The sequence below is a fragment of the Melanotaenia boesemani genome, chromosome 20, assembly GCF_017639745.1.
Source record: "Melanotaenia boesemani isolate fMelBoe1 chromosome 20, fMelBoe1.pri, whole genome shotgun sequence".
Lineage (NCBI taxonomy): Eukaryota > Metazoa > Chordata > Actinopteri > Atheriniformes > Melanotaeniidae > Melanotaenia > Melanotaenia boesemani.
In genome coordinates this window covers 19,696,803-19,718,491 of record NC_055701.1, presented here as the reverse complement: position 1 = coordinate 19,718,491, position 21,689 = coordinate 19,696,803, and the positions used below count along the sequence as shown (strand labels likewise).

Below are 21,689 nucleotides of genomic sequence, written 5' to 3'. Positions count from 1 at the left end.
GAAACTTTTACACCATGCACCATGGAGGCCTTTAAAAAGTTCAAAGCTGCACTATTTAAAATCCATATAAGTTCAGCTAATCCCAAGTCACTGCTTGTGACCTTCTATGTGGAGTTCATTTCAAGCTGCGAACACACACACACAACACACATTAAGAGGTGTGCGCTTTGATGTTGTGTGAGCAATTAAGAAACACAGCTGTTCCTTTTTCACAGCAGTTTGAGTCATTTCACTGCATCAGACGATTGCTCTTGTTTAAATGCAAGACATTACTTTTATATACAAAGTCTCAGAGCTTCTCATTAGTTCCTGGAGGCTAAACCGCCATCCAGCGTGAAAACAGGTGACATAAAGGTGAACTTACTCAGAAATACTCTGGAAAAGACCAACGTTGTTTGATAGATAATAAGCTATGTTGTATTATAATCTTCACAATAGTATGTGGAGTTGGGGTCAGCCCTGTTAGAGCAATCTGCCTCAACTCCTCTTCCAGATAATCTATTTAGGAATTAAACAGGAAATAAGTATAAATGGAAATGAGGATTTTGTTTTTATTAAGAATAAGTAGGATGCTACAGCTAATTAGATGGTGATATTTACGTGTCAAAAACATCCATTTTACTTGTGATGCTGTTACTTTCCATTCCTTTGAGGTGCGCAATGTGATTTTATGCACCAAACTAGACAGGGCTTCTTCACCTACTTGCTTGTGCTTGTGGTAAACAGCAAAACTTGGTCAATAAAACCCAGCAGTTCCTCAGAGTTTAGGAGAAAAAATTAGGATGAAATGCCAATAGATGGCCCTCACAAGGGCGCTATGATGGACGTGTGTGTTTGAGTGCAGAAAAAGGCGCAGCATGAGCAGTGACAGTGCCAAGGTCTAACAGGGGAAACAGACCTCGACAGGGCTCCAGAGCCTAGACACACACTGCTTTAGCAGCAATGCATTTTTGATGCACCCTCTTTCTGCTTCGGCTTCTCTGTACATCCCTGATGGAATAACAGCGCCCCCAGCAACTTTCTGTATAGCTTAAATTTACCCTGTGACGTTTGTTATGTGTAGGTGTTTGTGTGTCAGTGTGTGTGTGTGGTGAGAAAGAAGGAGTGAAGAGAGATGAACAGAGAGACAGAATGAGAGACAGAGACTTTAAGAAAGGGAGAAAATGTTCCTCTCTGCCTGTTAAATATTTGAGAAGCCTTCTGAGGAACAGTGATGCAGTCAGAGACAGTCAGAGTTAGCTCTGTGTGTGTTTGGGTGATGCAGGTTTGGACTTAATTCAGCCGTGAGCGGGTGAGAGGGAGCACTTTCACTGTTTATTTATCTATCTGGGAGAGAGAGGAAGGCAAAGAAGAAGCGGAGGAAAGAAAAGAAGAGGAAAGTGTTGGAGAGAGTGAGAAAGAAGCTAGCCAGGTTGTCACAAACCATTAGACAGACGGACCCAGTGTGCTCTGCCCCATGCCAATGAGAAGCCCAGCTAAAGACAAGTACTTGTATGTTTTGTGTGTGTAATTTCATGGGCATGAGTGGGCAGACCCTGAAACCAGCTGAGAAAAAATAGGTAATGCTTTGTGTGTGTGTTTGAAAGAAAAAGAGAGAGTGACAGAAGGAGCGGGAGTAAATCTCTAGACACTGATAAAAGAGGAGGATGCCCTCATTGTTTAAGACAAAAGGAACTCCCTGTGCCACATTATGAAACATTGGGTGGGCATACATTTACCCCAGTGTGTATATGTGTGTTTGTATGTCTTGTTTGCTCATTGTAAAAACATCAATTTTGCCCTTTTAGCCAAAACACTATTAATAGGAGGTAGAAAAGGGATCAAAACTAAACTAAGCTGATGCAGTCTGACAGTACAGCCGATCAGACCAGGGAAGCTGTATTTTAAGGATCAGTTACACACCAACAAGGATTAGTTCAAAGGCCATGCATGGAGCCTATACGTGTTGCAAAAACACACACACAGAAAGGCCAAAACTCTTAAAAAGACTCACTTGGGATTGGAACTGTTCCAGTAAACAGCGTGTCTGTCAAATACGATCTTCTCCTCTGCCCACGCGGACACCCACGACAGGATGCTGAGCACCACCACCTCCATCACACACCTCTGTCCGAGCTGGCACAACATCATAGACATCCAGGGGAGGTCTCTTTTTCTAACTGGGATCAGATTTTCGCCGCGTTGCTGCTGCTGCTGCTGCAGGAATCCTCTCTAGATCGTTAATGTCCGTCTGCGCGTCTGTAGACAAATCGGGTCGGGGGTTCATGGATCGTTAACTGGCTTGATGAGTTCCGATAACCCCACGGGTGTTTCAAGTCATACTGGACGTTTTAAAAAATTTCACTTTCAAACTTCTTCACTCGTGAACGGGAGGGGGAAATTCACATGTTATTTATAAATGCGTTATCGGCGGGATGCTGAGAGCGCGTCTTCTCCTGAGCAAGGTCCGAAACTTTTCTCCCATTACGCGCAGCCGGAGCGATTGATGCGCCGCCTGGTTTGGATCCCGTCTGTTCCCCCTTAGATTAATAAATCACTCTCCAGAATTCACCCGAGGTTTGTGTTTCTACCGGCGATATCGTTACTCATCAGCAGACATGAGACAAAATTTGCAGTCATATCTGTTTACCCAGATTTTAATTAAACCTGGCGCACGCTTTGTTCCTCTCCTTTCACGGCGAAATTCTCCTCATTTGACCCTTTCTCTTATAACACAAACACAAAATACATCCCACATGATCGAACGCGCTTCTTTTCCTTATTTTCTGTCCAAACTTGGAGCACGATAACAACTGCAAGACAATAGCATCCTTCTCAGACAGCCTCAATCTCCTACAGCATCTCAACTTGGTGATCCCTCCGCTGCCACTGGCTCCAGTCCAACGTGACTCCGCTCGCCGTGCGCCTTCACTTTTCTGTGCGTCACTCTGACACCAGGTGCAGCCAAGGAGCCGTCGATGATCACAGTTTTAATCCCAGCATGCTCCCATGCAACCTCCACCTATGGCGGCAACATCACTCACCGTCACCCCGATTCTGTGTAAGTAACCCCCCATCTCCATCCCCTCCCCTCTCTCCCAGTCTCCAGCTCGCTTTTCTTTCAGTGCGGGCGGGGCCTGTGGACGCGCAGTGCCGAGCTTCCTCTGGGGACTGGGGGGACCGGCTGACTCACAGCGCCCCGGCGATACACAACCAGCGATGCAGAAGTCATTAAAACACTCATTAAAAGTTAACCAACTTTAAAATATAACACAATAAAGGATTCTTATAGCTAATAAGTAAAACTGTGGGAAAAACTCGAAATTGTCACTCATCTTTGTCATTGTCAACACTTCAAGCACGTCTTTAACTGAAGGCTGATGGGAATTTAAAGCGCCCATGTTTGTTGGATGAGCTCGGAGAGAGGGGGAAGAAAAGGGTCGTCTGATGGATCGCTGGAACAGTGGAGTCATTTTCCATCAGTGTCCATTAGACCCAAATGGCAAGCAGAGGCAGTGTCGAATCTAAAACCTGTGAGCCATAAACCTCATGATAGCGCCGTGATGGAGCGCTGACACTGATGCCGCTGACACTCATGTGCAAAAACATAATATCCATGTTCCTCGAGGATGGAGCTACAACTCTAAGTGCTTTGTTGCACACTGCTCCTACAAAGTGCTCCTTGCTTTTTCCAACACGTGTCAATAAGCTATCTTGTGCATAATGGCTTCAGTGCGGATCAATTTCGCCTCAACAAGATGAGAATTGATTCAAGGAAATTGTTTGCAACAAGTAAATTTGCATTATTTGAAAAGAGATCGCCATGTTAACAAAATGAAGGGAGGAAAGTACATGTTAAAGACTTTTAAGGAAATGCAGGGAAATTTGCAAAGCAGTGGCTTAACTCTTTTAAGCTTATCTCACCAAATCGAAACTTGTATAGGATTTACAAACCGTTTGCTAAACTGAACCTTTCTGCAGCTCCATCCATCACATTTTTACTGTGCTGCAGTTGGATTCTTTATGCAAAGTGGCCTACTTTTGATCTCCCTACAAAGTAATGCCTATAATTTGGGCTGTGCAAATTCAGGCAGGGAGAGAACCCATGAACCCCCATAACCCAAATACAGCTGCATGTTGTCCGCCTCTATAGATGAATTATTCAACATCTGTCTGAGGCGTGCATATGTAAACAGGTGGATAGTCTACTGCTGGCTTTTTAAAGGGGAGCCACTATAGACTAAAGACATTCCTCACCTCATACTTTCCTCTGTCCCTCTGAAAATGAGTCTAAATCTTGTGTAAGCTGCACCAACTTAACAGTGCTGAAGGTCTCTTAGTGATGTTAAATCTAAAAATAAAGTGGATTGCAGAGTCAGCATACTCCTCCTTAAAAAGGGGTTTAAGTCTAAGAACTTAAGGCTGGTTAAGTCTATGAAGGCACTTTTTTCCCCCTTTTTATTTAAACTGTGTGAAGTGATAGACATAAATGATACCTAGAACCTAAAACACAAATATAAAAACTGCATGTCTTCTCAAGTTGTCTAACAAAGAACTCATTTAGCTGGCATTTAGCTGCATCAGACAGGGATAAGAGGTCACAAATTATGTGCATATTCTGGACCACTTGTTCACCCTAAAGCCCTCTAGTCACAAGCAGGTTTGTATTGGTGTGGCCTTTGTGTTTACTTGTATTTCCTTGATTAGAGACTGCAATACTAATGTAAATAAATGTTGCCAGATGTGGCCAAATTGCTACCCCACATGGTTTCACTTAGTGGATACGAAAGCAGAACAAGCCAGAAACCCAAGGGTCAAAATACAGCAGAGGTGAGCTGAGGCTTTGCTTGTCTAAACGTCACACTAAAGGTATACAAATGCAATACTGTTTACAGTGTTTTAAATTTCGTGACAGAAATGATACATCTTGTCATTAAATAGAGCTTATATACCTAAAATATCATAAATCTGTTTGGACCTCACTTTTACTCTTCCACCGAATTATGAAATCTCTTTGCATTTCAATATTCCAAAGAGGTTTGTGTGTGGACTCTTTGCTCCAAATTACTGCTGGTGCAGAGCAAAAGAAGGAAACCATAAAACAAGCCTTTTTTTTTAAGTAAATGAACATGAAAGAATGGTTCTATATTTACTTCGCAATGAATAGTTTAAACAAAACTTGTTATGCTTACTGAGAATCTAGATGCTTTATTGTACACCTCCTGGCAAACGTTCTTATACCAAGTAATGAAAGTAGTGCTAGAGTTAGAGCCTGCTACATTTAAGATTACACTCCACAGGCTACTGGCATTACCAAACACAATCCAGTATCTGTCAGCTACAAATACAGCCACCACTGGGCTCAAATCTTTTCTCCCATTTGCCCCCCCTCTAGAAGGGTTGGAAGGATCTGAGGTTAATCCTCTCCACTGCTCTGTAAGGATTTATAAGGGGGGAAAAAATAAAAAAAACGTATGCCAAAAAACCCAGGGAGGCACTTGAGCTCAAGTTATTAACTTATTGTCACTGTGTGAGACAGGTAAAGTCACTGCTGTTAAGCTTAGATCACTAGAAAACAATGGCTCCCCCTAGTGGCTCTAAAGTTGTAAAGCCAAAGTTTGACACTACATAGAATATTTTAAAGAAACTCGACAAATATGGATGCCGCATGCGCCCCGGACCTACAATTACGTTTTAGAGTCAATTATTCCTCTTATGTTATGCAGTGACTTGGTTTCTACAGCAACTTGGCTCCTGTGAGAGCTGGACCTGCAAAATCGAAAAGGTTAAGAGTGGAGGACGACGGAGAATTGTTCAGAATCATTGGGAATAGCAAGTACCCAGCACTGCATGACAAATTAACTCTCCACCCCGACTCATCACAACTTTTTTATCAAGGGAGTGTGACAGGACTGAACTGAGCCTTGATGAGCAGCCAGTCAAGTTGCAGATCGGATGACCACAAAGTTAGAAACACTGTCAAAGATTAAAAAAAAAAAAAAAACACACACACCAGTAGTAAACAGGATGGGAAACATAGAAAAGGTTACAGGATGTTAACCGGTGCAGATCAGCAATGTCACAGAATACAAAAAATAAAGAGGAAGAGACAGAAACCAAATGAGGCCAGGTGAAAGAAGGAACAAACTAAAGATTTATTGAAGGCAGAAGATGCAAGAAACAAGATCAGAATGGCAAAGGGGGGAGTGGGGCACATACAGAGACACTCGTGTGTTCAGATAGGTTTAATGTCTTTGTGTTACAAAAGATTTTCTTGTTTTACAGCTCAGAAGAGCTTAATATGTTTGTACTGTTTATCAAAATATACATGTTTTGAACGTAAAGTGTATATAATCCAAATTATTCTGTGGTACAAAAGCATGAATATATACAACCATCAACCCCGTTTCATACATTAACCCCACCCTGCCCCCATATAAAAAGGAAAAACATAAAAGCTTTAACAAAATTGAAAGGAATATAATTTTCTACACTCACAGCGAGGACTGTGCTCAATTAAGTATCCACTCTAAAGCAATCTACTAAAGTTGGCTCTTTGTAAAGTGAAACAAATAAGGATACAATATACAGTATAGGTTGTTACTCAAAAGACAATTTAACTTAATGCAACTTGTCCAAGGCATCTGAGGAACAGAAAGCTGAAGTGGAGCATTCTGTTTTTTTAAAACATCAGGAATGTGGGGGGAGGAGAGAGAAAAAGTAGGAAATCACAACACTACAAAACAGCAAGGGCAAAACATACTTTGGTCCTTAACAGCAATAACCGTCTGCAGCTACATGAAGCTTTGTTAAGTCATGCATAAGAATCTTTTATAAAAATAGAAACAGAGCTCATCTGTAACTGGTCCAAGACTACAGCAGTGGAGTCTGTGGAAACTGGTGCTTGAGGCACGCAGGAATGTGACAAGGTTTAAGACTTCAGCGTGATGGTGCCAACTTGGACTTAACATTGAGGAAAAGTGCACTAACGTACCCGACTGTGGCGTAAGTGTACACAGACAGGAACTGAGTGAGGGGCTATCTCACTCTGTATATCTGGTTTCCTGAATTAGAGGAGAAAAAAAAAAAATAAAACACTCTGGATTTTTAAACAGTCCAAGACTGTCTTAACCATCAACTGACAAATGCCTCCAAGCTGCCCTTTCCCTAGGTGAGATTACCTGAATATAATGAGACAAAGGCATTCTTGCAGACAGGTAAAATGAAACACCTGAAAGGGAGTAAACAAAGTCAACTGACCAGGCTAGTTTCAGCCTCAGATTAAAACTCAAAGAGTCAAGGCACTGCAATAGCCATCAAACTCAGCCACTACACATAGGCATCAGTTAAGTTCAGAAAAGATACACATGTAATTTCTAATAAAAGATAAATGAATATATAGGTGTACACATATCGATGAACTAATATGGTTAAATGAAGCCCCAGAAACCACTGCCCCCAGAGGACTACATGGAAGTGACAAGGGACTATAAGACAGGAAGGCTGAATACAGCTGCAACACCACATCTAAGAGCTACATCACCTACAAACAATATTAATCATCTAACTGACTTACATTCATTGTTTCTAGATACATGTAATTGGGCTATATGCATACGATAACATTTGTGTTTAAAGAAATAGAGTAAATGAGCTGCTTTGCTCATTTAACAATGTTGGGAAAAAAAAAAAAAAAAAAAAAAAAGAAAATGGGCATTTTGTGAGCCATTTCCAAATCAAGCCAGGGCAATCTAGCGAGGAAAAGTAAGGCACAAGCCTACAACAAAGACAGTAAAAGAAAATCACATCCATATTGACTAACTTCTGATAGTGGTATGGATCCCAAAAAGAAAGGTGGGTAGTTACAAGTTAAAATAAGTTGGTGATCATTCGTTACAAACCGTCTTAACTGGCCAAACAAAATCAAAGTGGCTTTTCAAAGCAGCGCACACATATCTGCACACAGCAACAATGATGAAAGGAATGCCAACATGTCTGGTGTGGCTATAACTCATTCACTTACACCTCTGGTGGAGGGTGTCTTCAAACAATTTTGGTCTAAGGGACAATTCAACAGCTGTCTCTTCCTCTCTTATACGTTTTATCGCTGGATATTGCCCATTTCCCCTGCGCCTCATAAACTTTGTTGGAATAAACAAATCATCAGGTTTGGTTGCAAACAACCTGTCTTGTACCAAACTAGATCAGAAACATACTGTGATTCTGTTCTGATTCCACAGCAAATTTGTTTCTAATAACTGTTACACTGGCGGTGTAACACTTCATGCAGTGTTTACATTCTTACAAGCAGGAGGTGGCACTTGTGATTGTAGCCAAACTTAAGGGAACACAGATGTCAAGAATTTGATTTTTCTCCTGCAAACTGTTCCTTGCTTAATGTAGCATGGCATAAATATGCAAGGTTTTGTACTTGTATCCTGTATACAACAGATTTAAATCAACTATGTAGATGTACAGAAGCCAATTTATGCATGACAAAAAGCAATATTCACATTTGTCTGTATTCTCATACCAAAAAAAAAAAGTCCTTGATGCCAAATGTGATAAACAAAATAATTTTTTTCCTCAGATTGGGACAGGTAATCAGAACCAGAATCAAAACAGTATGGATAAAAAAAAAATACAATAACCAAACCCAAAAATTTTGATTTGACAGAGGGATGACAGAGCAACCCCCCCCCCCCCCCCCCAAAATAATAATAATAAAAAAAATAGACAAAAAAAAAAAAAAAAAACACCACTATAAATATGCTATAAAGGCCATTTCCACTGAAGGCCACCTAGGGTATAGTAGCATTCAGATGGCAACAGGCTTGGAGGGTGGAAATAAAGGCACTCAGATGGTGGACTTGGAAAAAGACACTCGAAGATGATGGTTCTCTCCCAGGTCATGGTTGTGGAACTCGATGAGGGACTCAATTGCCTCCTCAACTGAGCCCATCTGGATCAAGGCCATCTTACGGTCCTTCCTGTTAACAGAGATGAAAAAGTTCTGAAAGTGTCAAGATGCTGCCCCCTTCTGTGCTGTTAGCTTCTCATTTGATAAGTTATTTCGTCTCTATATGACTGGATACTCCATTTCTAAGAAAATAACTTACCAAGTCAATAAACAAGACAACAATAGAACAGTCTTTTTTTTATTAAACATGTTGACTTTTCTGAAGAAAATGAGCAACTTCTATTTGACTGATCATTAGTGTTAGGACTGAGACTTACTGAAAGAACTTGAAGGCTTTGACTGTGGATCCTGAGCTGGCAAATAGTCTCCTGAGATCATCCTCGACTACTGAAGGCCTGAAAGCAGACGTGAGAGTCAGCGGTTAAAGGGAAAAAACAAGCAAGCACACACAACACTGATGTGGGTTAATAATTCATTTCACTCTTCTGCGTTTTATATTGCCAGTTAAAGATGTGGTAAAACAAGGCACAAGAAATGAAAAACACCTCTTAAAGTTGCAAGTTTAGCAACTGTTAAGTACTTAAGTCACAAGCACTAAATACAGAAAAAGACTCAGAACTACAAAGGAAAAAGCTTAGTAAACAAAAATTTGCTGAGAATAACAATGAGGCCTCTGCAGCAGAACTCACGGTATGTTGGAGAGGTGGAGTGTTGCAGAGGGTGGGAAGATGTTAGAGTAGTTTTTGGAGCCAGGCTTCTTAAAACGATGCAGCGGTGAGTTGCTGTAATCCTTTGTGAGGCCCTGGTCCTCATGACCTTCCCTGGGCAGCTGTACTGTTGTGTGTTTTGACAACGTCACACGCATGGCCCTGCCATGAAGACGCTGGCCATTCAAGTGGCTCATTGCTGAGAAACAGACAGAAGTCAGCTTCTGCTGCATGAACAATATCACATATTTCCCTTCAATGTACAGATTTTTTTAATTCTGTAAAATATGTTCATCTTTATTCCTTCAATTATAAATTTTCTATTAACTTTGATTATTTTTAGATACTTTGAAGTTATAATGAATAATAAAACAATTAAAAAACAAATCAGGCTGACTTTCAAACAAAACCCGTTGAATAAGGCAGAAAGAAAAATAAAGAAAATAGCATTTTGTTTCACTAAAGTTTAGCTTACCAAGCTGAGCTTGCGTGCCATCAGACATCTGGACCAGAGCATTCTCCTTCTTATTGAAAAGGATTTTCACCCTCATCACATCGCCATACACACCTATAGATTAATGGGAGGGTGTCACAATGCAATGGCAACAAAGACAACATACAACACAACATTAACAGTAGACGCACAGCCAATCACAGCAACAAAAACCATTTAAACCATCAAATTAGAGATCCTAAACAGTCTTATTCTACTAATCTTTTGCCCAATTCTGTAGGGGATCTAGCTAAACCTACATAAGCTCTTTTAGGACAACAATTGCACAGATGACAGCTAAAATGTCTTTCAAAAGGGAGAGGGAGTGATTTAAAGACAAAAATCAGTCGGCATAGTAAGATGAGTAGTTGTGATATATTTGATTGCTCTAAAGTCAAGAAAAGGTTGATTATTTGGAAGCCTAAATGGAAACATGCGGAAATAACTACACATGCATGTATCTATATTAGAGTGACAAACAGTAAAATAGTATAACAAAATAACCAAAGGGTTATGTAATCACTAAAGAAGCAGCATTTCATCTATGTACTGTTGCTGAGTGACTTAGGACAGCAACCAAAATAAAAAGCAAATACAATCTGAAATCATTCATTTTTCATGGCCTTAATTTTGATGGTCTAGAGAAAATTTACAATTGCCTACAACCTCATTCCAAACAAAATAATCCACACATTTCTATTTAGTGGGGAAATACTTTCACTTAAATGTTGTGTTTGAAGATGAAAAATTTTACATGTTTTCTTGTTCCTAGTAAATCATGGTGGTTCAAACTTACATGAAATGCTGCAGCCTAGTGTGGTGTCTCACCTTACTTTCCTCACACAAACCCACAACAACCAAACCAGATCATACAAACCCCAAAACAGACACCTCAACCCTTCACAGCCTTGTAGTCTGATGATGAACCATCAGTGGTTAAATAAACAAAGCCAACAACATGAGACAAGACATGCCCACCTCGCCAGGTAACAGTAGTAATAAAAAAAGAGATGAAAGGATGATAACGTACCGAAAAGAATAAAGAGGCAGTGTGGCGTAACGCTCTTTAGAGACAGCAGGGGGGAGCAGCGGGGCAGGGGGCCAAAAGGGGAGAGGGGACAGGGGAAAAGAGACGGAGCGGAGTGGAGGACAGTGGAGTGGAGTCGGGACATGTCCGCAGGCCACAGGCAGCGAGGTCCACAGGAAGGCCACAGTACCATGGAGGAAGGAGAGGCATGAGGGACGAAGAGAATGAGGAGAGGATTTCAACAGTGTGAGGAGGAGAGATGAGATGGGAAATGAAGATGTGAAAAAAAAAAAAAAAAAAAAAAAAAAAAAAAAAAAAGAAAGAAAAAAAAAATAAATAAATAAAGGGGGGGAAAAAAAGAAAGGGGGATGGGGACCAGTTTCCAATGTTGTGTGTTCAATTTGTGGGTCATTTCCAAATTGGGAACAATGTCAGGAGGAAAAGAGGGTTGGGTGGATGGAGGGAAAGGGAGTAGTAGTAACGGAGGAGTGCCAGAGGGAAGAGGAGGGCATATGTTACAATTGGTCGTGGGGCGTGCAGTCAGTTGGCAAGATATGAGGTGAGGGGATTTAAAACAAAAATAAGGAGAGGGGGACAGAGAAAGAACAGAGAGAGAAAAAATAGTAAAACAAAAAACAAAACAAGGTCAGTATACACAAAGAAATGTAGTGCTTCAGACAGTAGAGCTGGCTAAATTAAAATGCACTGTCACTATGGGAACACTAGGAGAAAAAGAAGAGAAAAAAGATTAACAATGAAATACAGAAAAAGGCAGAGACAATATGTACTTTTAAATTACACCCCCCTTCTTTTTTTAGATTAAGAGTTACATTAAATGATCAAATCTGAATATAAATCTAAACTTGGAAGAATGAGCTCTTTAAATGAACATGTTTCATATCATGACACCATCACTACAACTAAATGTAATGGGTGTGAGAGACTACTTTTACACTCTACACACTATATAGGAAGCTACAACAATACAAACAAAAAGTAATATTGTCTCTTCAACAACTCAAGAATGATTTAAACTAATGGACAAAATGAAGATATGAAATGGTAAGGCTTAAAAAAAAAAAAAAAAAAAAAAAAAAAAAGAAGTTAGTTTTTTGAATAAACTTAAAATTCACAGTGAGCAAAGTGGCAGGTCAGAGATGCAGCAGGTTTGGTCAAACACAGAGAAGTCCTGAAAGAGAGGAGCCTTTGACTTCATAACCCCCATGTCCTTTAAAACAACGGTAAGGGTACTTCAACTTGTGTGATCACACAGTGAGACATGGTGGAGAGGCTGTAACACTCGTTTCTCTGCAAATGGGTCCAGGTTTACATACCAGAGTGTAAACACAAGTCATTGTAAAATTAAATGTTGCTCAACACTACACTGATTGAGTTACAATGTAGCTCTGTTTAAGTCTGGTAAGTGTACTGACCTCAGGGTTCAGGTTGCTGACCAACAAGACATTATGTCCTCCAGCAGCAGCGAGCCCTGACAGACCAAGCCGAGTGGCGGCGGCTGCTGCTGCTGCAGCTGCCATGCCACTGTGGCCAACACCCAGGGACGCTAGGGCACTGGGAATACTAGGCACTGACAGACCTAAAAGGAAAAACATTACTTTCAACTTAACACACTTTGTTGATAAAAAGTAGGCAATATAGTCATTTTTAAACAAAAGGGCGAATTATAAAGAGAGTATCATGTTTGTAAGAAGGATATAAAGGCCTCATCCAATAAACAACAGTAGGATTTCTACTGACCTGCTGCCTGTTGGATAGCAAAGGCTGGAGGGAAGGCATGGGCTCCACCATAAGGAGAGGCTGAGATTATGCCTGGTGAAGCTGATTGAGAAACAAACATTTTCCTCAATGAAAATTCCCAGAAATATGGGTATTCTGAAATAAAACCTAGATTAGAAAACTTGAGAAATTCTTAAAATCTTGATCAAATCTTACCAAATGCAGCAGCTGCCATAGCCTGGGCATCAATGGTAGGCTGTGAATCTGCAGTAGGAAGGTCTGGGCGGGTGTAATCCCTACTCTTGTCATTGTTGTACTTGACATTGAGGCTGGTGAGTTTGGAGAAGCTGATTCTCAGAGTACAGCAAGCATTGTAGATGTTCTGGCCATCCAGGGACTACGAATGAAAGTGGATCATTAAGTGAAAACAACGTGTTTTACTATAGCTTTGTATTTGATCAACAGTATAGAAATAATCTGCGTTAAACTTGTTCAGTCATCAAACATAACTAGAATACTTGGTGATCCGTTAACCACCACCTACAACCTCAGACTGAAACCATATGGGAAAACAAAACACATTAACTAAACAGGACTTACCAGTTTTGCATGCTGGGCTGTCATAGCATCAGCATACTGGATCAGAGACTGGAACTGGTTGTTCTTGGTGAAAGTGATGATCTTCAGCACAGTACCAAACTTTGAAAATATCTGGAGAGACAAGACAGGGATGACAAAAACCTGTTTACATACTTTGACAATAATTCGTCCATAACAATTATTTGTTCCTGTAGACATTCAATATTTTGTAAGTATTGTAGCATGTTATACACCAAGCTGATAGTCCTCAAGTAAGTTTGTAGCATCTTCTTCATCTACATGCCAGTGTTTCACTCAGGTTTTTTTTTTTGGTCTGGTCTCATTTGACTTGTAGAATCAGTGTCTCATCTGGCAGTGAGAATGCTCTCTTTGTACAGGACAGCGAATGGGTGCAGAAGGCAGGCAACATGGAAAACAAAGCTAACAGATTTACCATTTCCCACACGTGTTCACTTGACATTTTTTCAAAGCAAGGAACACTTTTACAACATGGCCATGTTGAGTGGAAAAAACGGCTTCAGACCAACTGATCATGACTCAAGTGAAGCCACATCTGTCATCACAGAAAAACACAACACACACACTGCTCTTTTATTAATTTCCTTTGCTTCTGCTTTCCCTTGCTGTTTAACATTCTAACATCTCCCCTCTACAGTGGTAGGCTATGTCTTGAACATCCTGGGCAAAAGCTGGGATTTATGTTTGCGGTCCGTTTATGTGCCATTTTGTTTATATGGACGCTGGTAATGCAGGACCCAGTAGGGGAACATATGAGCATTGCTGGTTTTCAGGCCGGTTTGGTGTATAAAAGCCCTTACTTGAGTTTCAAAACAAAAATTCTTCATTAAACTATGGGAGCACAAAAAGATGCCCCATCTAATCATATTTATAGTAAACAAATGGGTGTTATAGCAAAACTTGCATAATTTAAATGGATGCTGGCAGTTTATATTTGCTCTGAATGTTTAGAGCAAAGGCCACACATTTCTGTGGCTAAAAGTATATGGTTTATAAGTATATGGTTTATTGCGATAAGAGCTACTTTCCTTTAGTTTTTTTTTTTGTGATACATGTTGTTGCTGTTTTTTTGTGTAACCGCTGATGATTGTGAGCTTAGTTTATCTGTAAAAGCTGTAGGAAATTCTCTGTTGTGTTTCTGTACAGGTCTAACAGTTGGTATTCTGGTGTTAGGTTGGATTGAAGGGTCATTGCCTGCAATCTACTGTGTTTGTCCAGACCATCATTCTGCTGCCACCATGCTGACAGGACAAGTTAAAAAAAAAAAAAAAAAAAAAAAAAGACTAAAATGACTTTAATAAAACATATCAGAATCTATTGTGTACAGGTAAAAAGTGATTCAGGATTTTGAAAAGGAGAGTAAATTTAATAGTGATGTGTTGATAGCTGCACAGCACAGGTGATAGTGCTACATCTTGTATGCAAAGAGCAGGTTAGTGACATCTCATAACATGATATTGCTCACATGTAGACATAAAATGTGATACCAGGTGTAAACTGACCCACTTAGCCCCGTCTACTTGGGATCAACCCAACTAAGATGCATACGAGGGCAAACTTGCCAAACTCTGCACATGTAGGTGAAACTAACCCATCCAAATTAACTGGGTACCTTTTAAGGCTCGTTTCTTCACTGTACATCAGACTTCAGTAACTATGACAAAACCGATGAAAAATTTATATATTAAATATATAAATATTAAATGTTTTTTTTTTTCTTTTTTTTCTTAAGTAAGAAAAAAAAAAAAAAAGAAATAAGAAAAAAAAAGAAATATTAAATGTTTAATGTCTGCCAGTGGAAAAAAAAAAACTCTGGAGGCTAACTGTACCTGGTGCAGAACATCAAGAGTGACAGGGTAGAAGAGGTTTTCCACAATAACTCTGAGTACAGGGCTTTGGGCTGCTGCTCCTCCCATGCTACCAGCATCTGTAGAAATAGCCATGCCTCCCATTCCACCTCCATGCAAGGCATTGACTGCCTGCAGAGCTGCTTGGGCACGCTTAAGAGAAACGACAAAAATCATCCCAGCTTAGATAGTGAAACGGCAAAAAATAGACAAGTGACAAATCTATCTAAATATGACTAATCTAATCTAAATTCTAATTAAATCAATAAACAGTTTATATTTATTTGTACACAAAGTCAAAATCTGAGCCCTTATTTTTCAATTACTTAAAAAATAATTAACAGTGCTCCCATCCAAACAGTCAAAATGAAAATCAAGCACACAGTTTAGCCCAAACTCTTACCACTTGGTTTGGGGAGTTGTCCGTCTTGAGCTCCTTGTGAGTTGAGTACTGCATGTAAATGGGGTGGTTTCTGATGACGGGGGTTACAGACGAGTAGTAGTTCACCATCGTCTGTGCACACTCCTCGCTGTTAAGTTCCAAGAAGGCCTGCAGAGGGAGGACCAGAGAAACATTCTATTTGTTTGTGACATCATATACAAGAAGATGCCACCATAAAAAGGCATTTTTTCTACTTAATTGTGTTATCACACTGTATTTTAAACCTTAATATTTAATGGCTTAGGTGCAATTGCATATTTATTGGACTTGATGCAGTGCAGTTTTGAATACAAAACAGGAGAATAAGATTTTGTAAGTCTTCCCCCAGCAAATCTTAGCAAGCAGAATTGCCAGTATACCATTAAGCGACAAAGATGCAAAAAGGAATCATTTTTCATTTCAGGTAAAGACAGAAGGCTAAAAAGCTGATTCATGTCAGTGGCTTTGAGGGACAGGGGAGGGGAGGAAAAAAACAAAAAAAAAAAACTAAACAAAACGATCTAACCAGTACCACAAGTCACACAGGTTTGGTGAGCAGATCTGCATCCAAGTTTCCTTACCTGGTTTTTCCCTTTCAACATCAGCAGATTAGTGACCTTCCCAAAGGGCAGTCCTAGGCTTATGACTTCAGCCTCATTGATGTCACTGGGAAGCTTGCGTACATGGACAACACGTGATGGAACACCAGGACTGCGGACATCACCTTTGAATTTTTTACTGTCGTTGCCATTGGCTGCAAGAGAAAACAGAAGCTGATACAATTAGGGAGGGAACATAAGGCTCTGGTTCTTCTTGAATAATGGACTGATCGTCATGGCAACACAAACAACAGACACGTCAAGCACTTCAATAAAAAAGGATTCAACCCTCCATGGCAACCCCCCTACCTGAGTTCATGATATAGGGTCCGTTGGGTATGCAAGAAGAAAAGAGTTCGTCGGATCCCCTCTGCAGAAGGGAAAAAAAAAACAAAAAAAAAAAAAAAACAATGGTTCACTTCAGAACATTCACCAATGAAGGCACAGCATGGCAGGTTGAGAGCACAGCTCTCATATTACTGAGCCATTGTGTGATAAAGCAGGAAGTAATGTGATCTCGCAAACACAAATGAAAAGGGCTCCACCTTCTTCAGCAGAAAGAGTTCAGTGACCTCTTTTGTTGGCAAGAATATCTATATTCTCACCCTATCTTACTGTTCTTTTAACAACACGCTGGGGTGAATATTCAAAATGTTTTTCCACCTGGCATTCAGGTAAAATTCAGGGTGAACCACAGACACACAGTCCAGCAGTCACATTTTAGCACCAACAGCTGTCAGTACATCCCATCTTCTCATGGAAGTTTTAGGAAAAAGGCCAACATACTCAAACACTGAACTGCAGTGCAAGATGTGGACACTCCCAGCGACAACACATTAATGTGTGCCTTGTTAAGCCTCCCTTTAATAGATATAAAGTGCTGTTTCAGGACTGTTCTCATGGTTCAGTATATTTGTGGTTGTGCAAGATGAAGTATTGCAGTCACAAGAAGTGGCTCAGCAGTCTAAGCTCTGCAACACTCTACAATGAATGTCCTGTTCAGGCTGAGACTAGAGGCATTGTTACCCAGCAGTACACACATATGGAGCCCCAAAGAGACTCAAGTTGTTGAAGAGCCACACAGCGCTTTAGCAATAACCACCAAAGCAGGTTTGCTTGCATTCCTCCCTTCCTTCTGCAATGCACATTGACAGCAGCTGTAATAAATTCAATAACCTACTAAGAGTATAGATTTCTATACATTTAAGTGTGTTGTTTCACTCAGGAGCCTTGTAGACGTACATTTTTTTTTTTTAAATTTTGTCATAAAAAGGAATTTAAATCAATTAACCATAATTAATTTGCTGTAGTTTGTTCAATTGTGTATTAAAAAAAAAACACAAAGTTGAAGTCAGACCATCACAAAGCCCAAATTGTACAAGAATGGTAAATAAGCAGTGTGTAATTAGAAGCGGCAGTGTAAACATTGATCACTAAATGTCATAGTCAACCGGCATATTCACTTATTAAAAAATAAATCAAATAAAATCTTGATAAGTTGGTCCAGGGCAGATGCACACCCCCTCCAAAAAAGAAGGAAGTGGCTACAGCCTAACTTCCCGGCTGTGGGCAGGGTGTTTGACATTATCAGTCAGCAGACAAAACTTTAAACAGGAAGAGCAGAAAGATCAGGCCTGCTTCAGAGTTTGCTAAACTTCCTCAAGGGAACTGTAGGTTACTGTTCCAAGGTTGGGCTTGCTCCCTCCCTACTTCCTCATTCTATTATTATTTTCAGAGCTCTGATACTCTACAATTCAGAGTAGAACCTCTCGTTTAAAAACAAAATGAGAATAACTTTGGTGATTGAAGACTACAGCTTTTGGAAGAAGAATGATAGAGAAACTACAAAGTTAAATAGGAAAAACAAATAAAAACCATACAAGAGGTTTGCTGGAAGACTCTCAAAGCTTCAAACCCATTTTCCCACCAAAGCACAGTCCAACTAAATGTTTACACCCTTTGTTCGAAATGCTGACAGCATAATGGTAACCTTCACATAATGTTGACATACTGCTGGCTCATATACCAAAACTCTTGCGCAGCTTCCTCTCAGTGGCAACATTGCCTTCAACTTAAGCTTCTTTTAAACTGCACAGCAGTATTTGGGAAAAACCCTCATCTTAATCTTAAAAGGAAATTAAATCTGAGGTGATATATGTGAACTTGTGTTGACTTCTGAAAGCAACTTCACTCTGGATGGGAGTGGTGAATGGTAACCTCTAAGAAGAGACGCCAAAGAGAGCAGTGCAGGTACAGACGTGTTCATTATAATCAGCCATCATCAGCGGAGGGGGCAGGGAACTGTTCTTCAACTAGGGGCTGGAGGGGGGAGATTGGAATGTGACCGCGGAATGCCAGACGCTCTGCCCAGACGGAATAATTACAGATTCCAGAAAGGCAAGGCTCCATAACTTAGCATCATTACCACAGCACATTAAAAAAAAAAAAAAAAAAAAAAAAAAACAGGAAAAGTTAAAGAGGAGCAGATCACATCACACAAAAACATGCCTTACTCAAATGAATAGAGGGGGTGGGGAGTGTCCCAGTAACAAGCGTTTGTATCAGAGGTCCTGTTTAAACATTGTTAAGACCTTTGGCTGGGAGGATGAGGACAGTAGTAGGAGGATGGTTACAGCAGTGCATTGAGATCAATTAGTCCACCTACACAAAGCTTTCCTGGGGCCTGTAACCAAGGATTACTTAAGCAGGAATTTTTATTAGGTGTACACGTTAACCAGCAGTACACTGTTCATCAGCAAGTAAGCAAAAACAGTTATATAAGCACAGAGCTTAATCATGATTGTAACTGGTTAAGTGATTCATGCAAAAGAGTTTAAAAATGAAGGATATCAATTTACGTCAAAAGTACTGGATAAAAAGTTTTGTAAATGGAAACAAAGTTGTAGAAATGTTAGGCTTTGCAGCAAAACTTAGCTTTTCATAACATTCAAAAATTTAGTTTCAACAGCCACACTGACAAGACACAGCACAGGAAAACACAGAAGCCCCACCTCTGAAAATCGGTTCTGCTAAAATTATAAAATATTTTATGTCCACAGTTCTGTGTATAGCTGAAAGCTTTGTGTGCTGACCGTCCAGTAGTACATCATAAAAGTTTAAAGAAAAACCAGTCTGCAATTACACAATCAATAAGAGCACCGATTAAAGAAAGGAGAACTGGAAGTTACAAACAACTTAAAAATTGCCTACCTTTGTGCCAACTGATATGTCATGGACACTGCTGTAAAAAAAAAAAAAAAAAGAAAAGAAAAGAAAGACGTCTCAGTTAAAATGATAGAAACTTCATAATCTCATGTTTTTGATTAATTCGGTAAAAGTATAAGTTATTCAACAATTGAGAAACAACATTTATAGAAAAACTATATATGACGCCGTTGGTATTTTTTTAAGCTAAGAGAGAACTAACTTCCCCGTACACAGATATTAAAAAGTACATCAGAAACCTAGAAGAGTGAAACCAAAATGAGACATGGCAGAATATACGAAATGCATACTCAATTTCAGGGACGTAGCCGGATCCCAGAGGGTACAACTCAGTGGCGTCTAGGCGGCTGCAGCAAATTGGAAACAAAAGCAGAAAAACTTGGTTTGACAGTGAACACAATAATGATGCGAACATTTAATACTAATTTTACGCTTCACCTGAGTTCAAAGAACATTTAACACTGTCCCCGAAATGGTCCAATCTGATGAAATCAGGTGATCGAACTATCAGAAAGCGCTTAAAGTCATCTATAATCTATCATATATCATACCCCGATTAGATAACTCGGCGTAGAGGTCTTTGATTCAATCAACATGAAATGTTCAGGCCAGACATCTTCAACATGGCCCTGGCAATCCGCAGACAAATGAATGCGGAAATGAGACACGTTGCTTTAGCTAGCGCTCAAGCTCCGTGGTACGAAGTTACAAAGGTACAGTTAGCAACATTAAGTAATGTCTGTGTTAGCGAACGACAGTTTGTTGGAGGAAATGAAAAAAAACTTTGCCCTCATTGTTACTAACATTAAAATACATAAGAATTAAGAATTCATTGTTTTTCCACGAAGAAATAAAATAACTTAGTTCAAGCAAGTCACATTACTTATGACGAATAGCCTGACGGTATCGATGGCTAGCATTTGCTAGTTAGCGTACGCTCCTGCTAACTGTTGCATGTTTTGAAGAAAAGAGAAAAGCTGTTTTGAGTAAACTTTCCCGGTCTTATTGTTAAACGAAGCAACCTTAGAAGTTGTAACATTTTAATAAACAATCTTCATCTGAAAGGTATTTCATCCTTGAGCAGATTTTCTTTAAAAATAAGTCTTAAGTACGGTTCTTTTCACTTACCCGTCCATTGCACAAGAAAAAAACTGCAGGTCTGAAGCGAAGGTAGGGCGGCAGACTTGCTTGATTTTCTTACAAAATGGCTGAACACGCGGAGGCGAGCTCTGATTAGTCCAAGCAGTTCCAAGAGCAAGAAGTGGGCGGGGACAAGCCGCTACGCGAGTGCTGATTGGACAAAATGACCATCATTTTGTAAAAAAAACAAGGCCGCGGCAAATTTCCAGTATATCATGTCAAGTGGTTGGGCTTAAAGTTGAGAATGAAAAGTTACCCAGCGTTGGCAAACACATATGTATACACATATGTTAGTCAACCTCTTAAAATTTTCTGAAATAGGATATGATGCACCTCATCAGACATGTCTGGAATGAGTTTTGTGTCACGTCAGCAAGATGTTTACACAGAGCAATAAAACACTTCAAACTTGAAATTTGCTCACTTATACATAATGAACTACACACACACACACACACACACACACACACACACACACACACACACACACACACACACACACAGGATTCCTCAAAGTTCTAAGTTTAGTTTTAAAATTGACTGATATATAAAATCGTTTTCAGTCTTAACTTTCTTGATCTTTGGAACCTGGTATCTTAGGTGGTAGGAACTCATGCTCTGTTTAATCATGATTTGGATAAGATGTATTCTTGGCTAGTCTCAGCCTGTTTATGTTTCATAGAGTGATTGTAAATGATTGTCCTGTGATCTTGGAGCATGTTTTTTCTTGTTGTAGTTTTGATCTTTCTGAAACCAGGTAGAATTACACTTACTGTAGGTCAGTCACGACAACAGATGTATAAAACAGCAGAAAACTTGTTGAGTCGCTACAAAAGATGATCCTCCCAAGACCGGCTCAATTTCTTTTCCATTATGAATGACAATAGAAATATACTGACACTCAGATTATGACCCAAATACATTTTCTTCAGTCTTCGCAGTGTTTATTTCGGAGGGCATTTTTGTCACACCATTC

General features: G+C 39.9%; 2 protein-coding genes across 4 annotated transcripts in view; both read right to left on the bottom strand.

The window, feature by feature from the left end:
* efna2a (ephrin-A2a) overlaps positions 1 to 3,019 on the bottom strand; it is an 86,464-nt gene extending 83,445 nt beyond the window's left edge. For both annotated transcript variants that reach the window (XM_041972854.1, XM_041972855.1), the window contains exon 1: positions 1,994 to 3,019. In XM_041972854.1, coding sequence (XP_041828788.1) covers positions 1,994 to 2,136 — 143 coding nt within the window. In that variant the 5' untranslated portion in view covers positions 2,137 to 3,019. The remainder of the gene's footprint in view (positions 1 to 1,993) is intronic.
* Positions 3,020 to 6,115: 3,096 nt separating this feature from the next.
* ptbp1a (polypyrimidine tract binding protein 1a) lies at positions 6,116 to 20,772 on the bottom strand. Of its 2 annotated transcripts, none has more exons than XM_041971465.1 (16): positions 20,702 to 20,772; positions 19,864 to 19,920; positions 19,559 to 19,589; positions 16,658 to 16,718; positions 16,331 to 16,503; positions 15,732 to 15,878; positions 15,311 to 15,481; positions 13,464 to 13,574; positions 13,080 to 13,260; positions 12,885 to 12,965; positions 12,560 to 12,723; positions 11,130 to 11,163; positions 10,082 to 10,174; positions 9,589 to 9,805; positions 9,217 to 9,294; positions 6,116 to 8,969 (listed from the first exon to the last, which is right to left on the bottom strand). In XM_041971465.1, exons 1-16 carry the CDS (start codon positions 20,707 to 20,709, stop codon positions 8,837 to 8,839), a joined length of 1,740 nt encoding a protein of 579 aa, XP_041827399.1. In that variant the 5' UTR covers positions 20,710 to 20,772; the 3' UTR covers positions 6,116 to 8,836. The 2 variants fall into 2 exon arrangements, with proteins under 2 accessions (XP_041827399.1, XP_041827400.1); XM_041971466.1 differs by having other exon boundaries at positions 19,559 to 19,586; positions 20,702 to 20,761.
* Positions 20,773 to 21,689: the final 917 nt, after the last annotated feature.